Genomic DNA, 23,863 nt, shown 5'->3' with positions numbered 1-23,863 from the left:
CAGCCTACCACCAAAACGGAGAGAGTTAAGTGGAGAGACAGGAAGCGGCTTTAAGAAGTGGCCTCAGAGTCTGATTGGCTAATGAGTTAAAAGCAGACTCCCTCCTCCTTTACCTTAAAAGGTGCCGGAATAAGGCCACCCCCTCCTTCACCTATTTGTCTCTTAAGGAAAAGTGATGCTACTTGCCCTATTTTTAGATTGAATTTTTTAAACCAAGTTTCCTTTTGAATTAATGTACTCAACACAAGCAAACATAGGCTAATTCAAGCTGTGTATACACATTCTTTGTTTAGATGGAACTGTAAACTATTTTCATTCCTTTAGGAGAATTTCCTAACCTTTGTGACTTCAAAATGGTTACTTTATGCAAGGTAACAGGTTTCATTATAAACGGTCTAGATCCAGTCAAGTTAGAACTTACCTTCAGGGTAATATTCCAGTTAACAGCACTAGTGAATAAAAGATGGGTGTGGTTAAGGGCTCAGGCTTTGAAGTAAAATTTAGCTGTATAAACAAACCTTACTAAACTAAACCTTATCTTCTTAGCATTCTTTTTTTTTTAAGATTTTCTTTATTTGTCAGAGACAGACACAGCAGGAGCTGGATACGGGGCTCGATCCCAGGATCCTGGGATCACGACCTGAGCCGAAGGCAGACACTCAATGACTGAGCCACCCAGGCACCCCTCTTCTTAGTGTTCTTGGCCAGTTACTAGCACTAGTTCAAACTCCTTTGTCTTTTCTCAATTCTTCACAAATTTACTGTTTCTTTGTCTAAAGGTATAAAAGTTTCCTGCCCTGGTCACTTCTTCCAGTCTTCATTCTCTTGTGAAGGCTCCTATGTAAGTTAAAAATTCAATAAAATGTGTCTGTTTTTCTCCAGTTAATCTGTCAGTTTAATTTTCAGACCCTGACAGAGAGTAGCAAATGAAAATCTCTATTTCAAGATGCTGCACAGGGATATTCTAGGACATTTCACATAAACTGTGATAGTTTGCAAGATACTTCCTAGCTGCATGATCTGGAATAAATTTCTTAAACTCTCTGAGATTCAATTTCCTCCTTTATACCATGGGGGAGAGTAATACCTACCTCCCTAACATATATACGAATGGATGAAAGAGTCTAGTATATAATGACTGGTCATAGTACCTGCTCAATTCATGTTCTTCCATCCTTGCTCATTCCTCATTCTTATACAGAGAGGAGATGAAAAAGTAAATAACTGCTTGCATGAGTTTACTTATACACTTCTATTTGTCTACACATTGTACAATTCTTTCTAGATACAAGTAAATCAATGGAAATTAGCTTTTGCTCCTAAATGTTGTGATTACAGACCTATACTCACTGATAATTTCCTGCTTCCTAACAATCGCAAGGTTACATTGCAGATTTTTTTCTTCTCCAATAAGAGATATGAGTGGATCATTTTGGAACCCCAGAAGATGAGTATAGGGCTTTCTGAAATCATCGTGAAAAAAGTACTTTAGTAAAGGGCTTTGGAATACCAAGATGACATACAAAGGCAGAGAGGTACAGATCCTATGTGTTTTAAGGGGGTTGTAAAGGAAAGCCTGCGCAATCTCTAAACTGGATTCCTGGAGAGGGGAATGAAGAAAGAATCTGGGTCCTGGATCCACTGAGTTGCAGATGCTGAAATCAGCTGACTCTACAGTCCTGCAAGAGAGCATTTAAAAATGTGGAGCCCTGAGTTGCTCTAAGTGGGACATTTTGGTTTTGGGCCACACTAAGCACTAAACAAGTGGGATCATCTGCCTTCAAAGAACCTTACTGACCTATGCAATGATCTACTTGAACAAGATCATCATTCCAGCGCCATAAAATAGTGCGGCCATACCATGTAAGTGAAAAGCAATAAAGTAGAGGACTTACTAGACTCTGTGTTTGGGGATGAATGTGGGAGTCAAGCCCTCCCCCAAGCCCTAAGTATTTTTGGGTAATTTGGGGGAAGTAAGAAGCATGTTGTTCTTAGTAAGGCATTGAGAAACAACAATCTCCCCACCCTCCACACACTCTCTGAATTCATGGAAGAATTTATGTCAGTTACATAACTATAGTTATCAAATGATACAAAGATGATACAGTATCACAGATTTAGCCCATTATCCCAAATTCTTGACATTACCATTATAAACAAACAAAAAAAAAAGTAAAAGAAAGCAAACAAATCTCCCCCCAAATCACCCTTTTTCAGAAACCTCCTTTCTCATCCCCCTCTCTAGTCGCCTCCTGCGGCAGCTACTCTGTTCAGTCCCTCTTGTGCACTTAATATTTCTCTTCATCTTTTCTTTCCCCATTTCCATTCTTCCATAGGGCTCATCTCCTTGCATAAAATCCCTGACCTTGAGATCCCTGGGATAAATATTAGGCCCCTCTACCTTAATCACAATCTTTCTTCACCAGGCTTTTCAGCTGGTTCCTTCCTTCTTCTCGGGACCTTTAATTCCTTCCCCTGCCCACCCTACCCCATCAGTTCCCATGCTGACACCTCTTCTCTTTCTGCCCCATTGGTCAGGCTCTGTGGGTCTTCTGAAACTTTGCTACTATTTCGTTTCCCAAAAGTTGAACAAATTTATGATGCCAGAGAAATATGAATATTGCTGGTATATACATGGAAGACATACAAAAAGTATCATAACAATTTCAAGACCAAACAGTAAACTCACATTTACATTCTGTAAATATGATTATTAAAATTTTTTATTTTAATTATTTATTTGAGAGTTAGAGAGAGAGAGAGAGCACATGGTTGGGAGGGGCAGAGGGACAGGGAGAAAGAAACTCTAAGCAGACTCCACACTGAGCACAGAGCCCCACGCTGGGCTCAATCCCATGACCCTAAGCTCAATCACTACCTGAGCCAAAACCAAGAGTTGGAGGCTTAACCAGCTGCACCACCCAGGTATCACCAATTATTAAAATTTTTTATCCTGGGGCGCCTGGGTGGCTCAGTCATTAAGCGTCTGCCTTCGGCTCAGGTCATGATCCCAGGGTCCTGGGATTGAGCCCCACATCGGGCTCCCTGCTCAGCGGGAAGCCCGCCTCTCCCTTTCCCACTCCCCCTGCTTATGTTCCCTCTCTCACTGTGTCTCTCTCTGTCAAGTAAATAAATAAAATCTTTAAAAAATAATAATAAATAAATAATAAAATTTTTTATCCCTTCTTTTCCCTTTTCTTTTCTTCCTCCTGTCTCTTCATTTTTCTTCTGCTCCTGCTATTTCTCCCCATATATTTTATACATTCTGAGATTTCAGAAATTTTTTTTAGATACTACTGTTATACCTTCTCAGAATCCAAATAAAGAAAATAAAATCATACCTATTTGTAGATTGTTTCAACCATTTGAAGTTTGCAAGATCTTATGTATGAACTAAATGATTCTTATCAGGGCATGGAAGCTAGTTACTCAGTCCGATGTGATACAAACCGAAACTGGTCATTAGGAAGAGTCCCTTTCTATTTCTAAAGGCCTATTTGTTTATTCTTGGGTATCATAAATCCATTTTTCATACACTTTACTTTTTGAAATAGACTTTCCCATTATGTACCTTTTACATTTAGCTTGATTAATCTATGTTTCCTGTCATTATGGTATTATAGAAAATGTAAATAAATCTTAGGAATATCACATTATAATCAGTAACACTACCTAAAATGTTCACTTAGCAGGATATGAAGTCTTGATTTGCAGTTAACTCTTCTCTTTAGTTACACTTATTTTGACTAACTCATTTTTTCCTTAATATATCTTCAATGCATTATGGCAATTTTAAGCACACAGAAAATTAGAGAAAAGAATATAATGGACATCTCTACATCGGTTACATAGATTTAGCAATTGTCTTCATTTGATTATTTTTGGCTGAAGTATTTCAAAGCAAATTGCAGATGTCATTATATTTCATCCCTAAAATACTACGGCATGCTTTCTTTAAAGGAACTTTTTTAAAAATCATAACTACCATAACATTGTCACATCTAATAAATAATCCCCTAAAATTATCTAATACTCAATTCATATATCTATATACCCTCCTGCTCCCAAAAGGATTTTTATTACTGGCTTGTTTAAAACAACATCCAAATACCAAACACTGCATTTTGTTGTTATGCCTCAAAAGTCTCTTTTAATCTAGAACAGTGCCAATCCCTGTTGTTATTATTATTATTTTCTTATAAGAATAACTTACTGAAGAGAGTAGGCCAGTTATCCTGTAGAATACTAACACTCATACTTTGCATTGTTATACTATGTGAACCTGAACAATTTTTCCATGTCCTTATCATATTTGTACAATTTATTCCTATCTTCTGCCCAGTTATCTACAGATTTGGTTTCTCTTATAACTTTGAGATAGCTCTTTACATGTTAAGTACATTGAATTCAACTTTTAAACACTTTGTAACTTTCCATTGGGCATTTGATAAATTTTTTTTTTTTTTTAAGACTACCCATTTATTTGAGAAACAGAAAGCAGAAGCAGGGGTAAGGGGAGAGAGAGAAGCAGGCTTCCCGCTAAGCAGGGAGCCTGATGCGAGGCTCGATGCCAGGACCCTGGGATCATGACCTGCGCCAAAGGCAGATGCTTAACCAACTGAGCCACCAGGCGCCCCTCATTTTCTTTTTTAAGAATATATGATCAAGTAAGTTAAGTTCCTATTTTTCTTGCTTTGCTTAAGACCTAAGAAAATTATCATTCACCACACCTCTGTTAAATAGTTTCTTCTGTTTTTTTTTTTTAAGATTTTATTTATTTATTTGAGAGAGAGAGAATGAGAGCCAGAGAGCACGAGAGGGAAGAGGGTCAGAGGGAGCAGATTCCCTGCTGAGCAGGGAGCCCGATGTGGGACTCAATCCCGGGACTCCAGGATCATGACCTGAGCCGAAGGCAGTTGCTTAACCAACTGAGCCACTAAAGATGATATGTTTTAATACTATTTTAATTAGAAGCCGGCCACAAAGACGGAGCCGAGGCACGGGCTCTCAGCTCGGGGGTTGCCATAAACCATGATCCAGGCCACAGTCAGGCCACTACTCTTCCAGCAGGGACCCAACAAGCGGCAGATCCGGGGAGACTCCCCTTCCTCCCCCGGGAGGAACGGCGCAGGAGTGCATCGCAGAGATCTGCTGGGTTTGGAGACTCCACACCGAGTCAGGTGCCAGAGATAGAAATGCTCGGTCACAGGCCAGGTGAGCACAGAGTGCGGCCAGAGACCAGGGAGACGGGAGTGACTGCCTGCTTTTCCCTGGGGGTGCACTGAGGAGTGGGGCCCCGAGTTCTTGGCTCCTGGGGAGGCAGGGGAGATTGGGAGGCCACCATTTTCACTCCCATCCTCCAAAGCTGTACTGAGAGCTGTACTGAGAGCTTGGGACAAAATATATTTTGTATATATATGTTTTTCTTTCTTTAAAATTTTGGGATACAATTTCTTCTAACAGACCAAAATATACCCTAAATCTAGTGTATGATGTTGTCCTAGTCCCCCTCCTGATCACATTATCTCTCTCTCTTTTTTTTTAATTTTTTTTCATTCTTTTTTCAACCAACTTCTTATCTTATCAATCCCTTTTTTAAAACCATTTTTAGGGGCTCCTGGGTGGCTCAGTCGTTAAGCATCTGCCTTCGGCTCAGGTCATGATCCCAGCGTCCTGGGATCAAGCCCCGCATCGGGCTCCCTGCTCCACGGGAAGCCTGCTTCTCCCTCTCCCACTCCCCTTGCTTGTGTTCCCTCTCTCGCTGTGTCTCTCTCTGTCAAATAAATAAATAAAATCTTTTAAAAAAATAAAAAATAAAATATTTTTTAATTTTTATCTTTACAATCATATTCTATCCCTTCATCATATTTACCTTTATTTTTGTATATATATAAGTTTTTCTTTCTTTAAAATTTTGGGAGGCAATTTCTTCCAACAGAACAAAATACACCCAAAATCTAGTGTGTGGCTCTGTTCTATTCATCAGCCTGATCATATTCTTTTTTTTCCCCCTTTCTTTCCCCCCCAGTTTTGGGTCTCTTCTGATTTGTTTAGCGTATACTTTTCTGGGGTCGTTGTTACCCTGTTAGCATTTTGTTCTCTCATTCATCTATTCTCCTCTGGACAAAATGACAAGATGGAAAAACTCACCTCAAAAAAAAAAAGAACAAGAGGTAGTACCGACTGCCAGGGACCTAATCAATACAGACACTAGTAAGATGTTGGAACTAGAGTTCAGAATGACAATTATAAAGATGCTAGCTGGGGGGCTCCTGGGGGGCTCAGTCATTAAGCATCTGCCGTCGGCCCAGGTCATGATCCCAGAGTTCTGGGATCGAGCCCAGCATTGGGCTCCCTGCTCAGTGAGAAGCCTGCTTCTCCCTCTCCCACTCCCCCTGCTTGTGTTCCTGCTCTCACTAACTCTGTCTCTGTCAAATAAATAAATAAAATCTTAAAAAAAAAAAGATACTAGCTAGGCTTGAAAAGAAGCATAGAAGATACTAGAGAATCCCTTTCTGGAGAAATGAAAGAACTAAAATCTAACCAAGTAGAAATCAAAAAGGATGTTAATGAGGTGCAATAAAAAATGGAGGCTCTAACAGCTAGGATAAATGAGGGAGAAGAGAAAATTAGTTGATATAGAAGACCAAATAATGGAGAATAAAGAAGGTGAGAAAAAGAGATAAACAACTACTGGATCACGGGGGGAGAATTCGAGAGATAAGTGATACCATAAAGTGAAACAACATTAGAATAATTGGGATCCCAGAAGAAGAGGAAAGAGAGAGGGGGCAGAAGGTATATTGGAGCAAATTATAGCACAGAACTTCTCTAATTGGGGGAGGGAAATAGGCATCAAAATCCAGGAGGCATAGAGAACCCACCTCAAAATCAATAAAAATAGGGCGCCTGGGTGGCTCAGTTGGTTAAGCGACTGCCTTCAGCTCAGGTCATGATCCTGGAGTCCCGGGATCGAGTCCCACATCGGGCTCCCTGCTCAGCAGGGAGTCTGCTTCTCCCTCTGACCCTCTTCCCTCTCGTGCTCTCTATCTCTCATTCTCTCTCTCTCAAATAAATAAATAAAATCTTTAAAAAAAAAATCAATAAAAATAGGCCAACATCCCGACATCTAATACTAAAACTCACAAGTCTCAGAGACAAAGAGAAATCCTGAAAGTAGCTAAGAACAAGAGGTCTATAACCTACAACGGTAGAAACATTAGATTGGCAGCAGACCTATCCACAGAGACCTGGCAGGCCAGAAAGGACTCACATGATATATTCAGAGCACTAAATGAGAAAAATATGCAGCCAAGAATACTATATCCAGCTAGGTATGTCATTGAAAATAGAAGGAGAGATAAAAAGCTTCCAGGACAAACAAAAACTAAAAGAATTAGCAATCTCCAAACCAGCCCTACAAGAAATATTGAAAGGGGTCCTCTAAGCAAAGAGAGAGCCAAAAAGTAACATAGGCCAGAAGGGAACACTGACAATATACAGTAACAGTCACCTTACAGGCAATACAATGGCACTAAATTCATATCTTTCAATAGTTACCCTCAATGTAAATGGGCTAAATGCCCCAATCAAAAGACACAGGCAATCAGATTGGATAAAAAAAAACAAGACCCATCGATATGCTGTCTTCAAGAGACTAATTTTAGACCCAAAGACAACCCCAGATTGAGAGTGAGGGGGTGGAAAACAATTTACCATGCTAATGGACACCAAAAGAAAGCTGGGGTGGCAATCCTTATATCAGACAAATTAGATTTTAAAACAAAGACTATAATAAGAGATGAGGAAAGGACACTACATCATACTTAAAGGGTCTATCCAACAACAAGATCTAACAATTGTAAATATCTATGCCCCTAACATAGGAGCAGCCAAATATATAAGCCAATTAATAACAAAATCAAAGAAACACATTGACAATAACACAATAATAGTAGGGGACTTTAACAACCCCCTCACTGAAATGGACAGATCATCTAAGCAAAAGATCAACAAGGAAATAAAGACTTTAAATGACACACTGTACCAGATGGACTTCACAGATATATTCAGAACATTCCATCCCAAAGCAACAGAATACACATTTTTCTCTAGTGCCCATGGAACATTCTCCAGTATAGATCACATCCTGGGTCACAAATCAGGTCTCAACTGGTACCAAAAGATTGGGATCATTCCCTGAATATTTTTAGACAACAGTGCTTTGAAACTAGAATTCAATCACAAGAGGAAAGTTGGGAAGAACTCAAATACCTGGAGGCTAAAGAGCATCCTACTAAAGAATGAATGGGTCAACCAGGAAATTAAAGAAGACTCAGGAATTAAAGATTCATGGAAACAAATGAAAATGAAAACACAACTGTTCAAAATCTTTGGGATGCAGCAAAGGTGGTCGTAAGAGGAAAATATATAGCAATAAGAGCCTTTCTCAAGAAACAAGAAAGGTCTCAAATACACGACTTAACCCTACTCCCAAAGGAGCTGGAGAAAGATCAGCAAATAAAGCCTAAACCCAGCAGGAGAAGAGAAATAATAAAGATCAGAGAAGAAATCAATGAATTAGAAAGAACAGTAGAAGAGTAGAACAGATCAACGAAGCTAGGAGTTGGTTCTTTGAAAGAATTAATTAGATTGATAAACCCATGGCCAGACTTATCAAAAAGAAAAGAGAAAGGACCTGAATAAATAAAATTATGAATGAAAGAGGAGAGATCACAACAAACACCAAAGAAATACAAACAATTATAAGAACATATTATGAGCAACTATATGCCAACAAATTAGATAATCTGGAAGAAATGGATACATTCCTAGAGAAGTATAAACTACCAAAACTGAACCAAGAAGAAAGAGAAAACCTGAACAGACCCATAACCACTAAGGAAACTGAAGCAGTAATCAAAAATCTCCCAACAAACAAGAGCCCAGGGCAGATGGCTTCCCCGAGGAATTCTACGAAACATTTAAAGAAGAATTAATACTATTCTTCTGAAACTGTTCCAAAAAATAGAAATGGAAGGACTACTTCCAAACTCGTTTTATGAGGCCACCATTGCCTTGATTCCAAAACCAGACAAAGACTCCATCAAAAAGAAGAACTACAAACCAATATCCCTGATGAACATGGATGCAAAAATTCTCACCAAAATACTAGCCAATAGGATCCAACAGTACATTAAAAGGATTATTCACCACAACAAGTGGGATTTATTCCTGGGCTGCAAGGTTGGTTCAACATCTGCAAATCAATCAATGTATACAATACATTAATAAAAAAAAAGAACAAGAACCATATGGTCCTCTCAATAGATGCAGAAAAAGCATTTGACAAAGGACAGCATCCTTTCTTGATCAAAACTCTTCAGAGTATAGGGATAGAGGGTACATACCTCAATATCATAAAAGCCATCTATGAAAAACCCACAGCAAGTATCATACTCAGTGGGGAAAAACTGACAGCTTTTCCCCTAAGGTCAGGAACACGGCAGGGATGGCCACTATCACCACTGATATTCAACATAGTGCTAGAAGTCCTAGCCTCAGCAATCAGACAACAAAAAGAAATAAAGGCATCCGAATTGGCAAAGAAGAAGTCAAACTCTCACTTTTCTTTTTTTAAAAAGATTTTATTTATTTATAAATAGACAGAGAGAAAAAGAGAGAGAGCAGGAACACAAGCAGGCAGAGTGGGAGAGAGAGAAGCAGGCTTCCCGCTGAGCAGGGAGACCAATGTGGGGCTCGATCCTAGAACCCTGGGATCATGACCTGAGCCGAAGAAGGCAGACACTTAAAGACTGAGCCACCCAAGCACCCCAACTCTCACTTTTTGCAGATGATATGATACCTTATGTGGAAAACCCAAAAGATTGCACCCCAAAACTGCTAGAACTCATACAGGAATCCAGTAAAGTGGCAGGATATAAAATCAATGCACAGATATCAGTGGCATTTCTGTACATCAACAAGACAGAAGAAAGAGAAATTAAGGAGTCAATCCCATTTACAATTGCACCCAAAACCATAAGATACCTAGGAATAAATCTAACCAAAGAGGCAAAGAATCTGTACTCAGAAAACTATAGAATACTCATGAAAGAAATTGAGGAAGACAGAAAGAAATGGAAAAACGTTCCATGCTTATGGACTGGAAGAACAAATATTGTGAAGAAGTCAACGCTACCTAGAGCAATCTACACTTTTAATGCAATCCCTATCAAAATACCATCAACTTTTTTCAAAGAAATGGAACAAATAATCCTAAAATTTGTATGGAACCAGAAAAGACCCTGAATAGCCAGAGGAATGTTGAAAAAGAAAAGCAAAGCTGGCGGCATCACAATTCCGGACTTCCAGCTCTATTACAAAGCTGTCATCATCAAGACAGTATGGTACTGGCACAAAAACAGACACATAGATCAATGGAACAGAATAGAGAGCCCAGAAAGGGACCATCAACTCTATGGTCAACTAATCTTCAACAAAGCAGGAAAGAATGTCCAATGGCAAAAAGACAGTCTCTTCAACAAATGGTGTTGGGAAAATTGGATAGCCACATGCAAAAGAATGAAACTGGACCATTTCCTTACACACACAAAAATAGACTCAAAATGGATGAAAGATCGAAATGTGAGACAGGAATCCATCAAAATCCTAAAGGAGAACACAGGCAGCAACCTCTTCGACCTCAGCCGCAGCAAATTCCTCCCAGAAATATCGCCAAAGGCAAGGGAAGCAAGGGCAAAAATGAACTATCGGGGCTTCATCAAGATAAAATGCTTTTGCACAGCAAAGGAAACAGTCAACAAAACCAAAAGACAACTGACAGAATGGGAGAAGATATTTGCAAATGCCATATCAGATAAAGGGCTAGCATCCAAAATCTATAAAGAACTACCAAACTCAACACCCAAAGAACAAATAATCCAATCAAGAAATGAGCAGAAGACATGTACAGCCATTTCTGCAAAGAAGACATCCAAATGGCCAACAGACACATGAAAAAGCACTCAACATCACTTAGCATCAGGGAAATCCAAATCAAAACCTCAGTAAGATACCACCTCACACCAGTCAGAATGGCTAAAATTAACAAATCAGGAAACGACAGATGTTGGCGAGGATTCAGAGAAAGGGGAGCCTTCCTACACTGTTGGGAATGCAAGCTGGTGCAGCCACCTGGAAAACAGTATGGAGGTTCCTCAAAAAGTTGAAAATAGAGCTACCCTACGACCCAGCAATTGCACTACTGGGTATTTACCCCCAAGATACAAATGTAGGGATCCAAAGGGGTACGTGGACCCCAATGTTTATAGTCGCAATGTCCACAATAGCCAAACTATGGAAAGAGCCTAGATGTCCATCAACAGATGAATGGATAAAGAAGAAGTGGTGTATATATATACAATGGAATATTATGCAGCCTTCAAAAAAATGAAATCTTGCCATCTGCAATGACGTGAATGGAACTAGAGGGTATTATGCTAAGTGAAATAACTCAATCAGAGAAAGACAGGTATCATATGATCTCACTGATATGGGGAATTTGAGAAACAAGACAGAGGATCATAGGGAAAGGGAGGGAAAAATGAAACAAGATGAAACCGGAGAGGGAGACAAACCATAAGAGACTCCTAATCTCAGGAAACCAACTGAAGGTTGCTGGAGTGGGGGGGGGGTGAGAGGGATGGGGTGGCTGGGTGATGGACATTGGGGAGGGTATGTACTATGGTGAGCACACTGAATTGTGTAAGACTGATGAATCACAGACCTGTACCCCTGAATCAAATAATACAATATATGTTAATAAGAAAAAATACCATTTTAATTACGTTTACTTTGTATCTGACTATAGGAAGTTGTATCTTCAAAAATATACTTCAGAATTCTCACTCTGATCACCATAAAAAAAAACACACACACACAACTAAATAAAGAGAAGAAAAAATAAAAATAAATTTTAAAAAATATGTGTGGGATGATAATTACTGCCAAGAAACTTGACGAATACAATAGCTTAGTGGATAAGAACAAATTTTGGAGTTACCTAAATCTGTCCTGCCTCTTATGAACTGTGTGTCATGAGCTGAATTGTGTACCCCCACCAAAAAAATGTATATGTTTTAACCCATCAGGAGCTCAAAATGTGACTGTATTTGGAGGTAGGGCCTTTAAAGAAGTAACTAAGCTAAAATAGGTCGTATGAGTGGGTCTTCAACAAGTATCACGTGTCCTCATAAGGAGACAAGATTAGGACATAGACAAACACAGAGGGAGGACAATGCATGGGAAGACAGGGAAGAAGACAGCAATCTGCAATCCAAGGAGAGAGGAGAGAGGCCTTAGAAGAAACCTAAGGGCGCCTGGGTGGTTCAACCTGTTAAACATCTGACTTCAGCTCATGTCATGATCCAGGGGTCCTGGGATGGAGCCCACATCAGGCTCCCCGCACAGCAAAGGGTCTGCTTCTCCCTCTCCCTCTGCCGCTCCCCCTGCTTGTGCTCACTCTCTCTCCTCTCTCAAATAAATAAATAAATACATAAATAAATCTTTTTTAATTAAAAATTTAAATTTAAAAAAAAGGAAAAGAAGAAACCTACATTGTAGACACCCTTATCTTGGATTTCTAGCTTCCAGAATTAAGAAAATAAATTTCTGTTGTTTGAGCCACCCAGTCTATGACAGTTATGGTAGCCCTAGTAAACTAATATACTATGTGAGCTTGAATAAATTACTTACATTTTTCTAAAGCTCAGCTTCCTTAGCATAAAATGGGGACAATAATAATGCTTACCCTACAGGGTTGTCGTGAGAATTAAATAATGTTTGTAAAGCTCGTAGCATAGTAATCACCAAATAAATTCTAGGTATTATAAACTTGAAGATTAAATGATGTTATACATGTTAAAGCACTTAAAACTCTGTCTAGTACACAAAGCTCTAAAAGTATTTTTAACAAATTTTCCATTTTTACTACATTTTCCTACCTCCAAATTAATGCTTTTTAGACCAGTCTAGCTTATTTGTGCCATAATTAAATTAGATGCAACAGATGTTGACCTACCAAGGAAAGAAATAACTAATCTGATCCAGTCCAGCAAACATTTGCTGAGCACCTATATTTTGTCAAATTTATTTCCAAGTATTTGATAGACTTTGATGTTATATTAAATGCTATCATTTCTTAAAATTTGAGGCTCCATTATAAAGAGCAATTTATTCTTATATGTTATTTTCTATCATCCTTGTTAAACCTCTCTAATGAGTTAAAAATTTTACCTTGTAGTTTCTGGATTTTTTTTATATTCACAACCAAACCACATACAAACAATAAGAATTTTGTTTTCTTCTTTCTAAATTTTGTTTTTATAAACAGAACTCTAATTTTAAGAAATCAAAGTTATCAATATTTTTCTCTTACTCAGTGTCTTAAGAGACCCCTTCCTTACCTCAAGGTCCAAATGCAGGCCCTCAGGTTCAGGGGTTCTCGGTGGTTGAGACAGAGGCCTGCTTGTTAAGTGCGCTGCTACCACCCCATTCTGAGTTTCTCTGTCTTCAACGTCTCCCAAGATCATTAGCATTCTCCAAGTTTCCCTTACCCTTTCTTGCTTGCATTCTCCCCTCTGCATTTTCCTGTGGCCTTTTACGCGTTCCTGGATTCGTAAGCTCCTTCTTGTCCTCAGCTTTTCTTCAAAAGAGGGCGGGGGAGAGTAGTCTGAATTGGGTTATGAGGCCCCCGAGGAGGGTACCTCACCTCAGCCATTGAACTCACTTCGCTGGCCGTGAGTCTGTTCCAAGCTCCGGCTAAGGAGGCATCCGCCAGGCCCCGCCCCGAAGGGCGGGGTCCATGGCATCTCCTGCCCAGTCTGCCCTCGCGCGGAGCCCCGTTCTCTGGGAACTCACCTCCCCGAAACTCAGGGAGGACCCTGTTAGGGTCGCTTATATGGCCCTAGTCTCAGACCTTCCCAGGGGACATGGGGTAGAGTGACAGAAGGCACTCAGCTCGTGGCCCCAGCGATGAGCTTCCCTCCGCCCTATGGGAAACGGTGGCCCCAAAGAGCACTTATAAAGCCCCCTCAACTAAATGCATTTATCAGTTATGGTGACTTCCCACAATACATAGCAACATGCAAATATCGCGGGGAGTACCTCCCCTGTCCCTTGTACGTGTCATCTCAGGACGCACGCACGCGCGCTGTGTTCCCGCCCTGTGACTCCAGGTGGACAGTTCTTGGGGGAGGCTTGCTGACGGGAACGTTCCGGCTCCATGGCTGCCCGACGGCGGGGGACGCGCAGCGGCGGGGCCCGAGGTTCGGTGCACATTGTAGGGGGCGAACGCTGCGGGGCGACGAGTCTGAAGGGGAACGGGGCCCTCTGCTCTAGCCCCTCCCCTTCCGTCGCCCCCCGACCCGCCCTTGGCTATCAAGCTAGTTTAGGTGCTAAACTTTTTAAATTTCGGTTTTCAGAGCTTTTTGGATTACAGAATTGTGTATAAGGGCTGGTGGACCTGTAGTAACTAACACAGTGCCAGCAGTATTTTAAATACTTAATGTTATCCAATTTAAAAAAATTTATTGTAAGATGCATTATTATTTTATGTATAACTAGGAAAGGAGAAAATGCTTCCAATTAAAACGTGATTCATTGTTTATATGTCATCCATTGTAAGTGCATCCCAGTTTCAAAGATAGTAAAATTCAGGTCTTAGAATTGATGAGTATTATACTCTGTGTGTTATGTTCTTAAATGCATCCATCCTACAAATGTGTAGGTCCATCCTATAAATTAGGTAGTATTTTGTCATCCTCTGGATTTTACAGTTGGGGCAACAGAGGTACAAAGAGATGAAATAACTTCTACAAGTTTCCACAGCTGTTGGAGACAGGGCTAGGCTCTAAACTAGAGACAGATTCCAGAGCACTCTATTAACCATTATCTCATACCACCTTAGGTAGTTTGAAGATAGGTATTGGGAAAGTTTGAGGGCACAAGTAAACAGAGATAAGCAGTCTGACACTCATGCCTCAGGCTATGGGCTCACAAGAGCCCTGGGGTTCCATTTTATTTTATTTCATTTTATTTTAATTTGGCTAGAATTGCAATTTAGGAAGTGATTTCTGACTATTGTCAAAAACAGTGGCATGGCAGTTATTATTTCTTTGTAAATTTACAAAACCATCTTGAACCATTTCTTTAAAAAGATGATGTTTTTTCAAAGGATTGTGTTCAGTGGGTACTCTTTCTTTTGATTCTTTGCCCATTCTTCGTGCCCATGGCTTCTGTAGCATTAAATGAAGCTGGAAGAGTTCATAATGGCAGCACGGCTATAGAAGATCCTCCTCCTGCAAAGAAGACTCGAAGATGCCAGAGGCAGGGGGTGAAAAAGGAGCCTGTGACTGGAGGAGAGGCCAATAACGACAGGACAGAAGACAAGCAAGGTCAGCTTCAAGTGGTAGGCCAGGAAGGATATGGCCTAGCAGGATTGTCTATGGGAGGGGTGAGGGCAAGGGATGCCTTGTTCTTTCAACTCTTACTTCTTCCTTTCTTGAAGATATAATTTTCTATCCTCTGGGCATACCACAGTACAAATCTCCTTTCTCAGAATCTTCAGTTTCATGTAGTTTAGACAGATTGAGACCTGGACAGATCAGGATTGCTTGGGAAGGGTAAAGTTCGTTATGAACTTTATTATAACTTTATTATTATAACTGTTTTTGATTCCCATACAAGTAGCTGTAGTACGTATCTGTCTTCCTTCAGAGTCTGTGAAGACCTTGCTGTTAAAGGGCAAAGTTCCCGTGGACCCCGAGTGCACAGCCAAGGTGGGGAAGGTGAGAGACTCCTTTGCCTATCGATTTCTCAGAGAGCAGATGTTCTTTTGCTACTGGGATTCCTGTCCAGAACACTGCTAGTATTCATTTTAGGAGTCCTCTCCAAAATACTACTAGTGATTGTCTCCAAGGCTAACATATGGGAGTGGTGGAGTTTGGTGTTAATAATCAGGGTGTTTTTTAACTTCTGGGGTTGTCATCAGCTTTCCACACCTCATTCTCTTTCTCAGTTAACAAATTATGCCATTATCAAGGAAGAACCATCTTTGTTCTAATGAGAAACTGTGCTCTGGTATGGCATGAGTTACTGATAAATGTGAAAACGATTTGAAGAATACAGAAGAAAGGCTTCCTTTGGAGCAGGTTTCCTTTAACTGTTAGAATCATTTGTTTTTCTGTAATTACAAAAAAAAGCAACATGTTTTCGTTATAGGAATAACATGTTATGTGTAGAAGAACATCCCTTTGCAGTTCTTTCCCTGGAAGGTAGATATTGGTAGTGCTGGAGAATGACACCTTGAGACAATAAAATTTAGAGCATGACTAAGGATCTCATGAGGACTGAGACTATACTAACGTCAGTGTTTTCCTTCTCTCTCTAGGCCCATGTGTACTGTGAAGGGAATGATGTCTATTATGTCATGCTAAATCAGGTAAGGGGAGGAACTGTTCTATGTGTGGGAATTTTTTTCTTGGTACTTACTGATGAGAGTACCCCAGTGCCCGTATCTTTAATTCTGAAGTCCCTGGTACTAGCCTTATAGTAGTCTTCTTACAGCAGTTACTGGTACCTGTGACCAAGGAAGACATCAGTTTATGTGGCTTCCATTTGTAAACCTCTCTCTTATGTTCGTATTTCTCTTACCATAGACCAACCTTCAGTTCAACAACAACAAGTACTATTTGATTCAGCTGTTAGAAGATGACGCCCAGAGGCACTTCAGCGTTTGGATGAGATGGGGCCGAGGTAATGACTCTTATTATGGATTTTCTAATTTGTCATACAGAAAGGCAGAAACAGGTTAGTGAGTAACCAGAAGATCCTCTGGGTTTAAATTGGTGGAATGGAGGCTTTATAACCTGGGAGGGGCTTGCAAATGGGAAATAGCGAGCATCTTCATTAGGAAGTTCCCACTGGAAAAACTAAGAGCAGCCTGTTGAGGCTGGGAAGTGTCCTGCATTTGGTCTGCTAATGCTGCTCCAGGACTGTGGCAGTTAGAGGTAACTAGTATCAACAGGATCAGTTTCCTGGGCCCATTTATCGTAATTTCCCTCTCCCCTCCCTGCCCATTTGTCAGATACTAAGCAAGGAGACCTTAGAGAGCTGGCTTATTACTTGGGAAAATTCTACTTGGATTGGGAGGCAGGAAACCATCTTATGTGTGGCATTTGCTTTGCAGTTGGGAAAATGGGGCAGCACAACTTGGTGGCTTGTTCAGGGGACCTCAGCAAAGCCAAGGAAATCTTTCAGAAGAAGTGAGTGCTAAGAAATGAGTACCAAGGGCTCCTGGGTGGCTCGGTCGGTTGAGCGACTGCCTTCGGCTCAGGTCATGATCCTGGAGTCCCGGGATCGAGTCCCGCATCGGGCTCCCTGCTCCGCGGGGAGTCTGCTTCTCCCTCTGACCTTCTTCCCTCTCATGCTCTCTCTCTCTCTACCATTCTCTCTCTCTCTCTCAATAAATAAATAAAAATCTTAAAAAAAGAAAGAAAGAAATGAGTACCAAAAAAATACCATTCTTCTTGGATGTATCTTCTTTAAGAATTTTATAATAAGTGTGGTTTGGCCTCGATGTTAATGTATTTCCACCGTGACATTCTATGACTGGGACACCAAACTGCATCCTTAGTTAGTGATTACATCACCTGGAACCTTGAAATTGACTAAAAACAGAACAATCTAATACTTAGCACATGACCAACAATTAAGGAAATTTGGGAAAAGTGGATGGGATGAGAATATTCAGTTAGAGTTTTAAAACTTCTTTCACTATGATATGGAGGCAGAGCTTTCTGGTCTCTGGGAATCTTCCAGAGAAAGGGATTAGAAAGGGGTCTTTTGTCTAAAATCTCAAAGGCTTTTGTGGTATTTGGGGGCCTTTGGGAAGCTCAAGAGTCCTTTTTTCCCATTTTTTGTTCCCATTGACTCCAGAGCTTTTTTTGTTTTCATTCAGGGTCCTAATTTAGAATCCAGATTTTTGGGAAGTCAGATATAAGAGTTCTAAGAAATAGTTGGGGGAAAAAAAGAAATCGTTTGGAGATGTTCTAAAGAAACAATTAGAAGCCCATTCCTAGTAGTAGACCCTTATTTGTAAGATTTTCTCCCTATTGTGGATCCCACAGATTCCTTGACAAAACAAAAAACAATTGGGAGGATCGTGAGAAGTTTGAGAAGGTGCCTGGAAAATATGATATGCTAGAAATGGACTATACCACCAATACTCAGGTAAACTCTGGCTATACATTTGGGGAGAAAACTGCTTCCTCTGAACCAAGGTGAAGTCTAGCAGAATGGCTTAGATCAGGTCCCAGACTAGAACAGATCAGGGTATCTTGCGTCTTGCTATTTCCCACCTAAGTAAAGGTAACAATTCCCTCAGGGGCAACTTTCACAGATCTTTGTAATCTTGAAGGGACTGTAGATTAAAGATAGAATATGCTTTCTAGTCTCTATTATTTATTTATTTATTTTTAATTTTAAAGATTTTATTTATTTATTTGACAGAAAGAGACACAGCGAGAGAGGGAACACAAGCAGGGTGGGAGAGGGAGAGGCGGGCTTCCCGCCGAGCAGGGAGCCCGATGCGGGGCTCGATCCCAGAACCCTGGGATCACGACCCGAGCTGAAGGCAGACGCTTAACGGCTGAGCCACTCAGGCGCACCTAGTCTCTATTATTTAATACAGTTCTTTTCTTTGGTCCTATTTCCAGAAGTTTAGTGTATGGATCAAGAGAGGAGTAATATATAGTCACACTGATGAAACGGCACTTAAAGTTGTCTTCACTTCTGGTTATATACCACATTGTAAAAGGTTAATTTCAACAAATTGAATTGCAACCAGGATGCTGAAAACTGTCACCTACAGTATCGGGCAAATGTAAAAATCTTAGTCTTTTTAAGATGAGAAGATCTGAGACATAGTAGCTGTCTTTACATACTTAACAACACATTAGGAGAGCCTTTTAGACTTGTTCCAGGAGTTTAACTATGGGAGGCACATGGAGGACCTGAAGGTGGAATCACATCAAGTACTCTAACTAGGTTAACATGGAATGAGCCTGTGTTCAAGCAGGAGTTGATTGGTGTTCACCGGCCAGGGATATTGTAGAGCCAGACCTTGCAGGGACCTTAAAATAGATCCTTCCAGATTTTGTAATTCCTTTTTTTTTTTTTGGCTGTAGAGTGAAGAAGAATCAAAAAAGGAATCTCTCAGCTCCCCTTTGAAACCAGAATCACAGCTAGATCTTCGTGTGCAGGAGCTGATAGAGTTGATCTGTAATGTCCAGGCCATGGAAGAGATGATGGTAGAAATGAAATATGACACCAAGAAAGCCCCACTCGGTAGGACTTCAGATTCTATCCCACATTCTCTCTTTGTATTTCCTAGTTCCTTTAATAGGATCTTTCATCACCTTCATGATTTAAAGCTTGCTAATATTGTGAATGAAAAAAAAGGAGATCTGGGGTGAGAGGTAGTGTGGGGGAGGAGAAGCTGTTTTGAGAGTTGAAAGGTGAGAGTCTTTGTCGGGTAGGCACATGAGTACAGTTTTCGGGATAGAACCCTAGTTGTGGGGTCTGATGATCTCTGGCTGGGCCTGCAGGGAAGCTGACAGTGGCACAAATCAAGGCAGGCTACCAATCTCTTAAGAAGATTGAGGACTGTATTCGGGCTGGCCAGCATGGACGAGCTCTCATGGAAGCTTGCAATGAATTCTACACCAGAATCCCACATGACTTTGGGTAAGGCCTGTGCTGTTACTTCTCTTTGGTCTTCTACCTAACTATATCCATCTACATCACTCTAGCAACTATAGTCTTTTTACTCTCATTTCTAATGAAATGATCATGTTGGATAGACACAGAGCCAAAATGATTTATAGATAGCCTATGTAGTCAACTTAGAAGTTTGGGATGCACTCTCCTGGCCTGATTATAACCATAGTTTCTGACCGAGTAGAAGTTACCAAGAGAAAATATTTGGTCTAGATATCCAACCAACAAGTAAAATAGCTTCAGGCATAAAACTCCCTATTTCCTATTCAAATGATAGTAGGCATATAAAATACATTTTATCTTTGTTGATTCTATATTCTGATGCTTATTCTTGTTTTTATTTTTTTATCGCTTTATAGAGCTCTGTGACCTAAAAATAACCCTGAGTAGTCAGCAGGTTTACTTCTGTTTCTAGGCAGTACTATATCCAAGCTGCTCCTTATTGATGTTGATATATCTTACTTAAAAAACAAGATTTGGCTATTATCAAAAACAAGGTATAACAAGGGTTGGAGAGGATGTGGAGGAAAGGGAACTCTTATATACTACTGGTAGAATTGTAAACTAGCACAGCCACTATAGGAAACAGTATGGAGATTCCTCAAAGAATTAAGACTAGAACTACCATATGACCCAGCCATTCCACTTCTGGATATTTATCTGAAAAATATGAAAACACAAATTCGAAAAGATATGCATCCCTTTGTTCATTGCAGCATTATTTACAGTAGCCAAGATATGGAAACAACCTAAGTGTTCATTACAGATGAATGGATAAAGAAGTGGTGTATATATATATAATGGAATATTACTCAGCCATAAAAAAGACTGAAGTCTTGCCATTTGCAACAACGTGGTTGGATGGATCTTGATGGTATTATGCTAAGCAAAATAAGCCAACAGAAAAAAACAAATACCATATGACTTCACTCATGTGGATTCTAAAAAAACAAAACAAAAATTCATAGGGGCACCTGGGTGGCTTAGTCATCAAGCGTCTGCCTTCGGCTCAGGTCATGATCCCAGGGTCCTGGGATCAAGTCCCACATCGGGCTCCCTGCTCCGTGGGGAGCCTGCTTCTCCCTCTCCCACTCCGCCTGCTTGTGTTCCCTCTCCCACTGTCTCTCTCTCTGTCAAATAAATAAATAAAATCTTAAAAAAAAAATCATAGATACAGAGAACAGACAGGAAAGGGGTTGGGGGTGAGTGAAATGGGTGAAGGGGGTCAACTGTATGGTGAGGGATAGTAACTGAACTTGCAGTGATCGTTTTCAAAATTATAAAGCTGTGTATATAGGTATATTAAGGGAACCCATAAAAAAGAATTTCATTTCTAGTCTCAGATGTCAAAATCTATACAGTGTGTTTGTTTTATCTTTAGTCTGTTACTTTTAGTCATGTGCCTTTGGCCACCCGTTAGAGAACTGATTATGGATTATATCTCTGTCCTTAGACTCTGTACCCCTCCATTAATCCGGACAGAGAAAGAACTGTCGGACAAAGTCCAACTACTAGAGGTGAGACATGTGTGGATTGGGAAGTATTACTCTCTGGTTCCAAGTCCCTACACACTGATCCTGTATCTCATCTTGCCAGGCTTTGGGAGACATTGAAATTGCCATTAAGCTGGTGAAGACAGAGCTGCAAAGCCCAGAACACCCACTCGACCAACACTATAGAAAACTACATTGTGCCTTGCGCCCTCTAGACCATGAAAGTTATGAGTTCAAAGTAAGAAAAATGATCATTTATTTTCCTACCTTTAAGACCCATCCTCTTAACACCACTGTTCTGTGGCTACTTCTGGTTAAAAACAAGCTTTTTTTTTTTTTTTTTTTGTGAGCAGGAAGAAAGGTTTATTGAGTGATAGTACAAAGCTCCCGAAGAAAGAAGGGACCTGAGAGGGTTGCCCAAGAGCAAACTTTTATATAGAGCTGAATCTCAATCTACCAGGAATGGGAGAAGGTAGAGCTCTTTCTCACTGTCTTGTGAGACCATTAGGGAGCAGAAAGTCTGCCAGTTTTTACCAGAAGCCCTGAGGTTCTTCAGCTCAGTCTGGTCTCTTGGTAGAGTCCATACCAGCCATTTCTTTCTTTTCACAGGTGATTTCCCAGTACCTGCAGTCTACTCATGCTCCCACACACACAGACTATACCATGACCTTACTGGATGTTTTTGAAGTGGAGAAGGAGGGTGAAAAAGAAGCCTTCAGAGAGGACCTTCATAACAGGTTCAGTTTAGCTTTGGGTTTGGGAAGACATTCCCTTGCCTGAAGTGCAGTTATGGGACTTCCAGAAAATGGCTTTTTTATGCTTATGGCCTATCTCTGCTGGAGAGCAAGAGAGTACCATAATAGTGGCTTTTCCCTAGGATGCTGCTGTGGCATGGTTCCAGGCTTAGTAACTGGGTGGGAATCCTGAGCCACGGGCTTCGAATTGCCCCACCTGAGGCTCCCATCACAGGTTACATGGTGAGTAGAAATTGAATCCTGGAAGGAGGCACAAGGATAAAGGATACAATAATTTTCTCAGTCCTTCTCCCCGCCCCCCCCCCGTTTTTTTTTTTTAGATTAGGATTCGGTTGTACCCTTCCCAAGAATTAAACCAGCTCACTGATAACCCTGACATATTTTTTTTTCACACCCTATGACATTTCTTACTATGTCCCTCTTTCTTTAAATTCCTAAAGATATCCCTTCTGCCCCCTCAGAAAGCAGAGACTCACCAATACACCTGCTTCTCTGGAAAAGAATTGCAGGGGGAAATGGAGAAATGTCTATAATGTGTTTAAGATCATGGAAACACAGGGTCAGTGATACGGGCCTCCTTTCTAACACAGTGGATTAAGTTTGTTTATATATTTCAGTTTGGGAAAGGAATCTACTTTGCCGACATGTCTTCTAAGAGTGCCAATTACTGCTTTGCTTCTCGAGTAAAGGATACTGGACTGCTGCTTTTATCAGAAGTAAGATGAACATATTTATGATCTTTAGCTTATTATTAGTTCATGTTTTTCCAGAGAGAAAAGTTTGACTCCAGAACCAAGAGGTTCACCTGGGAGAACTTGAGAGGGGAGCCAAGGGCAATTTCCATTCCATTCCTCTGCAGGAGGAGGGGAAGAAAGTACCGATGGGATTTTTCTGTTTGACCTTAGAGCCATCCGGTTCTCAGTAGGATGTGGGTGTTTAAAGATCTTTTGCTTTGCAGGTCGCTCTGGGTCAGTGTAATGAGCTACTGGAGGCCAATCCTGAGGCAGAAAGATTACTTCAGGGCAAACACAGCACCAAGGGACTGGGCAAGATGGCTCCCAGTCCTGCCTCCTTCATCACCCTGTGAGTACTCAGAGCCTATAAGGCCAGAAAACTTCTTTTGGCCAGATAAGACTCTCTACTTTCTATATTCTGACTTCTGACCCAGAAGCAGATATTGACACACTTTTTTCCATTTGGCAGGAATGGGAGTACGGTACCCTTAGGACCAGCAAGTGATACAGGAATTCTGAATCCAGAGGGTTATACCCTCAACTACAATGAATTTATTGTCTATAACCCCAACCAGGTCCTTATGCGATACCTTCTAAAGGTTCAGTTTAATTTCCGGGAGCTGTGGTGAATGTCAATATTAAATAAACCAGATAGGTCTGATCTTCAAAGAAGAAAATAGGCAAGGTTTTACTTTTGAATTTTCTGATCTTGAATGTAATAAAAATAGCACAAATCTACCACTGGCTTCTTTGGGCTTTATTTCTCCAACCACATATTTCTTCTCATGTTTGTACTTCATTTTCAGGGCAGGAAGTACGCATTGCTCCATGTACCCCACAGCTAGCTGCAAGTTACTCAGGACCCTGTCCCTTCACAGCGGAACAGCCTCTGTGCATTGAAGGATGCTAATGGAGACTGATGCTTTTCCCCATTTAAGTCAGTTTTTCTGCAATCTAGAATTTGTTGGGTATTATTACAAGAAGGGTAGAGACAACAGAAGCTGCATTGTTCCCTTGCCCCCATCCAAATCTTCTAACTTGC

General features: G+C 40.6%; 2 protein-coding genes across 5 annotated transcripts in view; one reads left to right on the top strand and one right to left on the bottom strand.

Annotated features, from left to right (window-relative positions):
* CCNB1IP1 (cyclin B1 interacting protein 1) overlaps positions 1 to 14,039 on the bottom strand; it is a 36,749-nt gene extending 22,710 nt beyond the window's left edge. For 2 of the 4 annotated variants that reach the window (XM_027572574.2, XM_027572575.2), the window contains exon 1: positions 13,467 to 13,610. The gene's annotated coding sequence lies outside the window, so the exon portion shown is untranslated. The other 2 variants (XM_027572573.2, XM_027572570.2) reach the window with 2 other exon arrangements.
* Positions 14,040 to 14,191: 152 nt separating this feature from the next.
* On the top strand, positions 14,192 to 23,553 carry PARP2 (poly(ADP-ribose) polymerase 2). Its single transcript, XM_027570997.2, has 16 exons — positions 14,192 to 14,327; positions 15,303 to 15,455; positions 15,778 to 15,848; positions 16,451 to 16,501; positions 16,719 to 16,815; positions 17,249 to 17,324; positions 18,189 to 18,291; positions 19,248 to 19,407; positions 19,668 to 19,806; positions 21,293 to 21,356; positions 21,436 to 21,570; positions 21,942 to 22,069; positions 22,210 to 22,309; positions 22,705 to 22,803; positions 23,046 to 23,170; positions 23,291 to 23,553. The coding sequence occupies exons 1-16, from the start codon at positions 14,285 to 14,287 to the stop codon at positions 23,448 to 23,450; spliced, it is 1,704 nt and encodes a 567-aa protein (XP_027426798.1). The 5' UTR covers positions 14,192 to 14,284; the 3' UTR covers positions 23,451 to 23,553.
* Positions 23,554 to 23,863: the final 310 nt, after the last annotated feature.

This window comes from Zalophus californianus, chromosome 6 (assembly GCF_009762305.2).
Source record: "Zalophus californianus isolate mZalCal1 chromosome 6, mZalCal1.pri.v2, whole genome shotgun sequence".
NCBI classification, from domain to species: Eukaryota; Metazoa; Chordata; class Mammalia; order Carnivora; family Otariidae; genus Zalophus; species Zalophus californianus.
The sequence above is the reverse complement of the archived record's forward strand: the minus strand, read 5'-3'. Positions and strand labels throughout refer to the sequence as shown.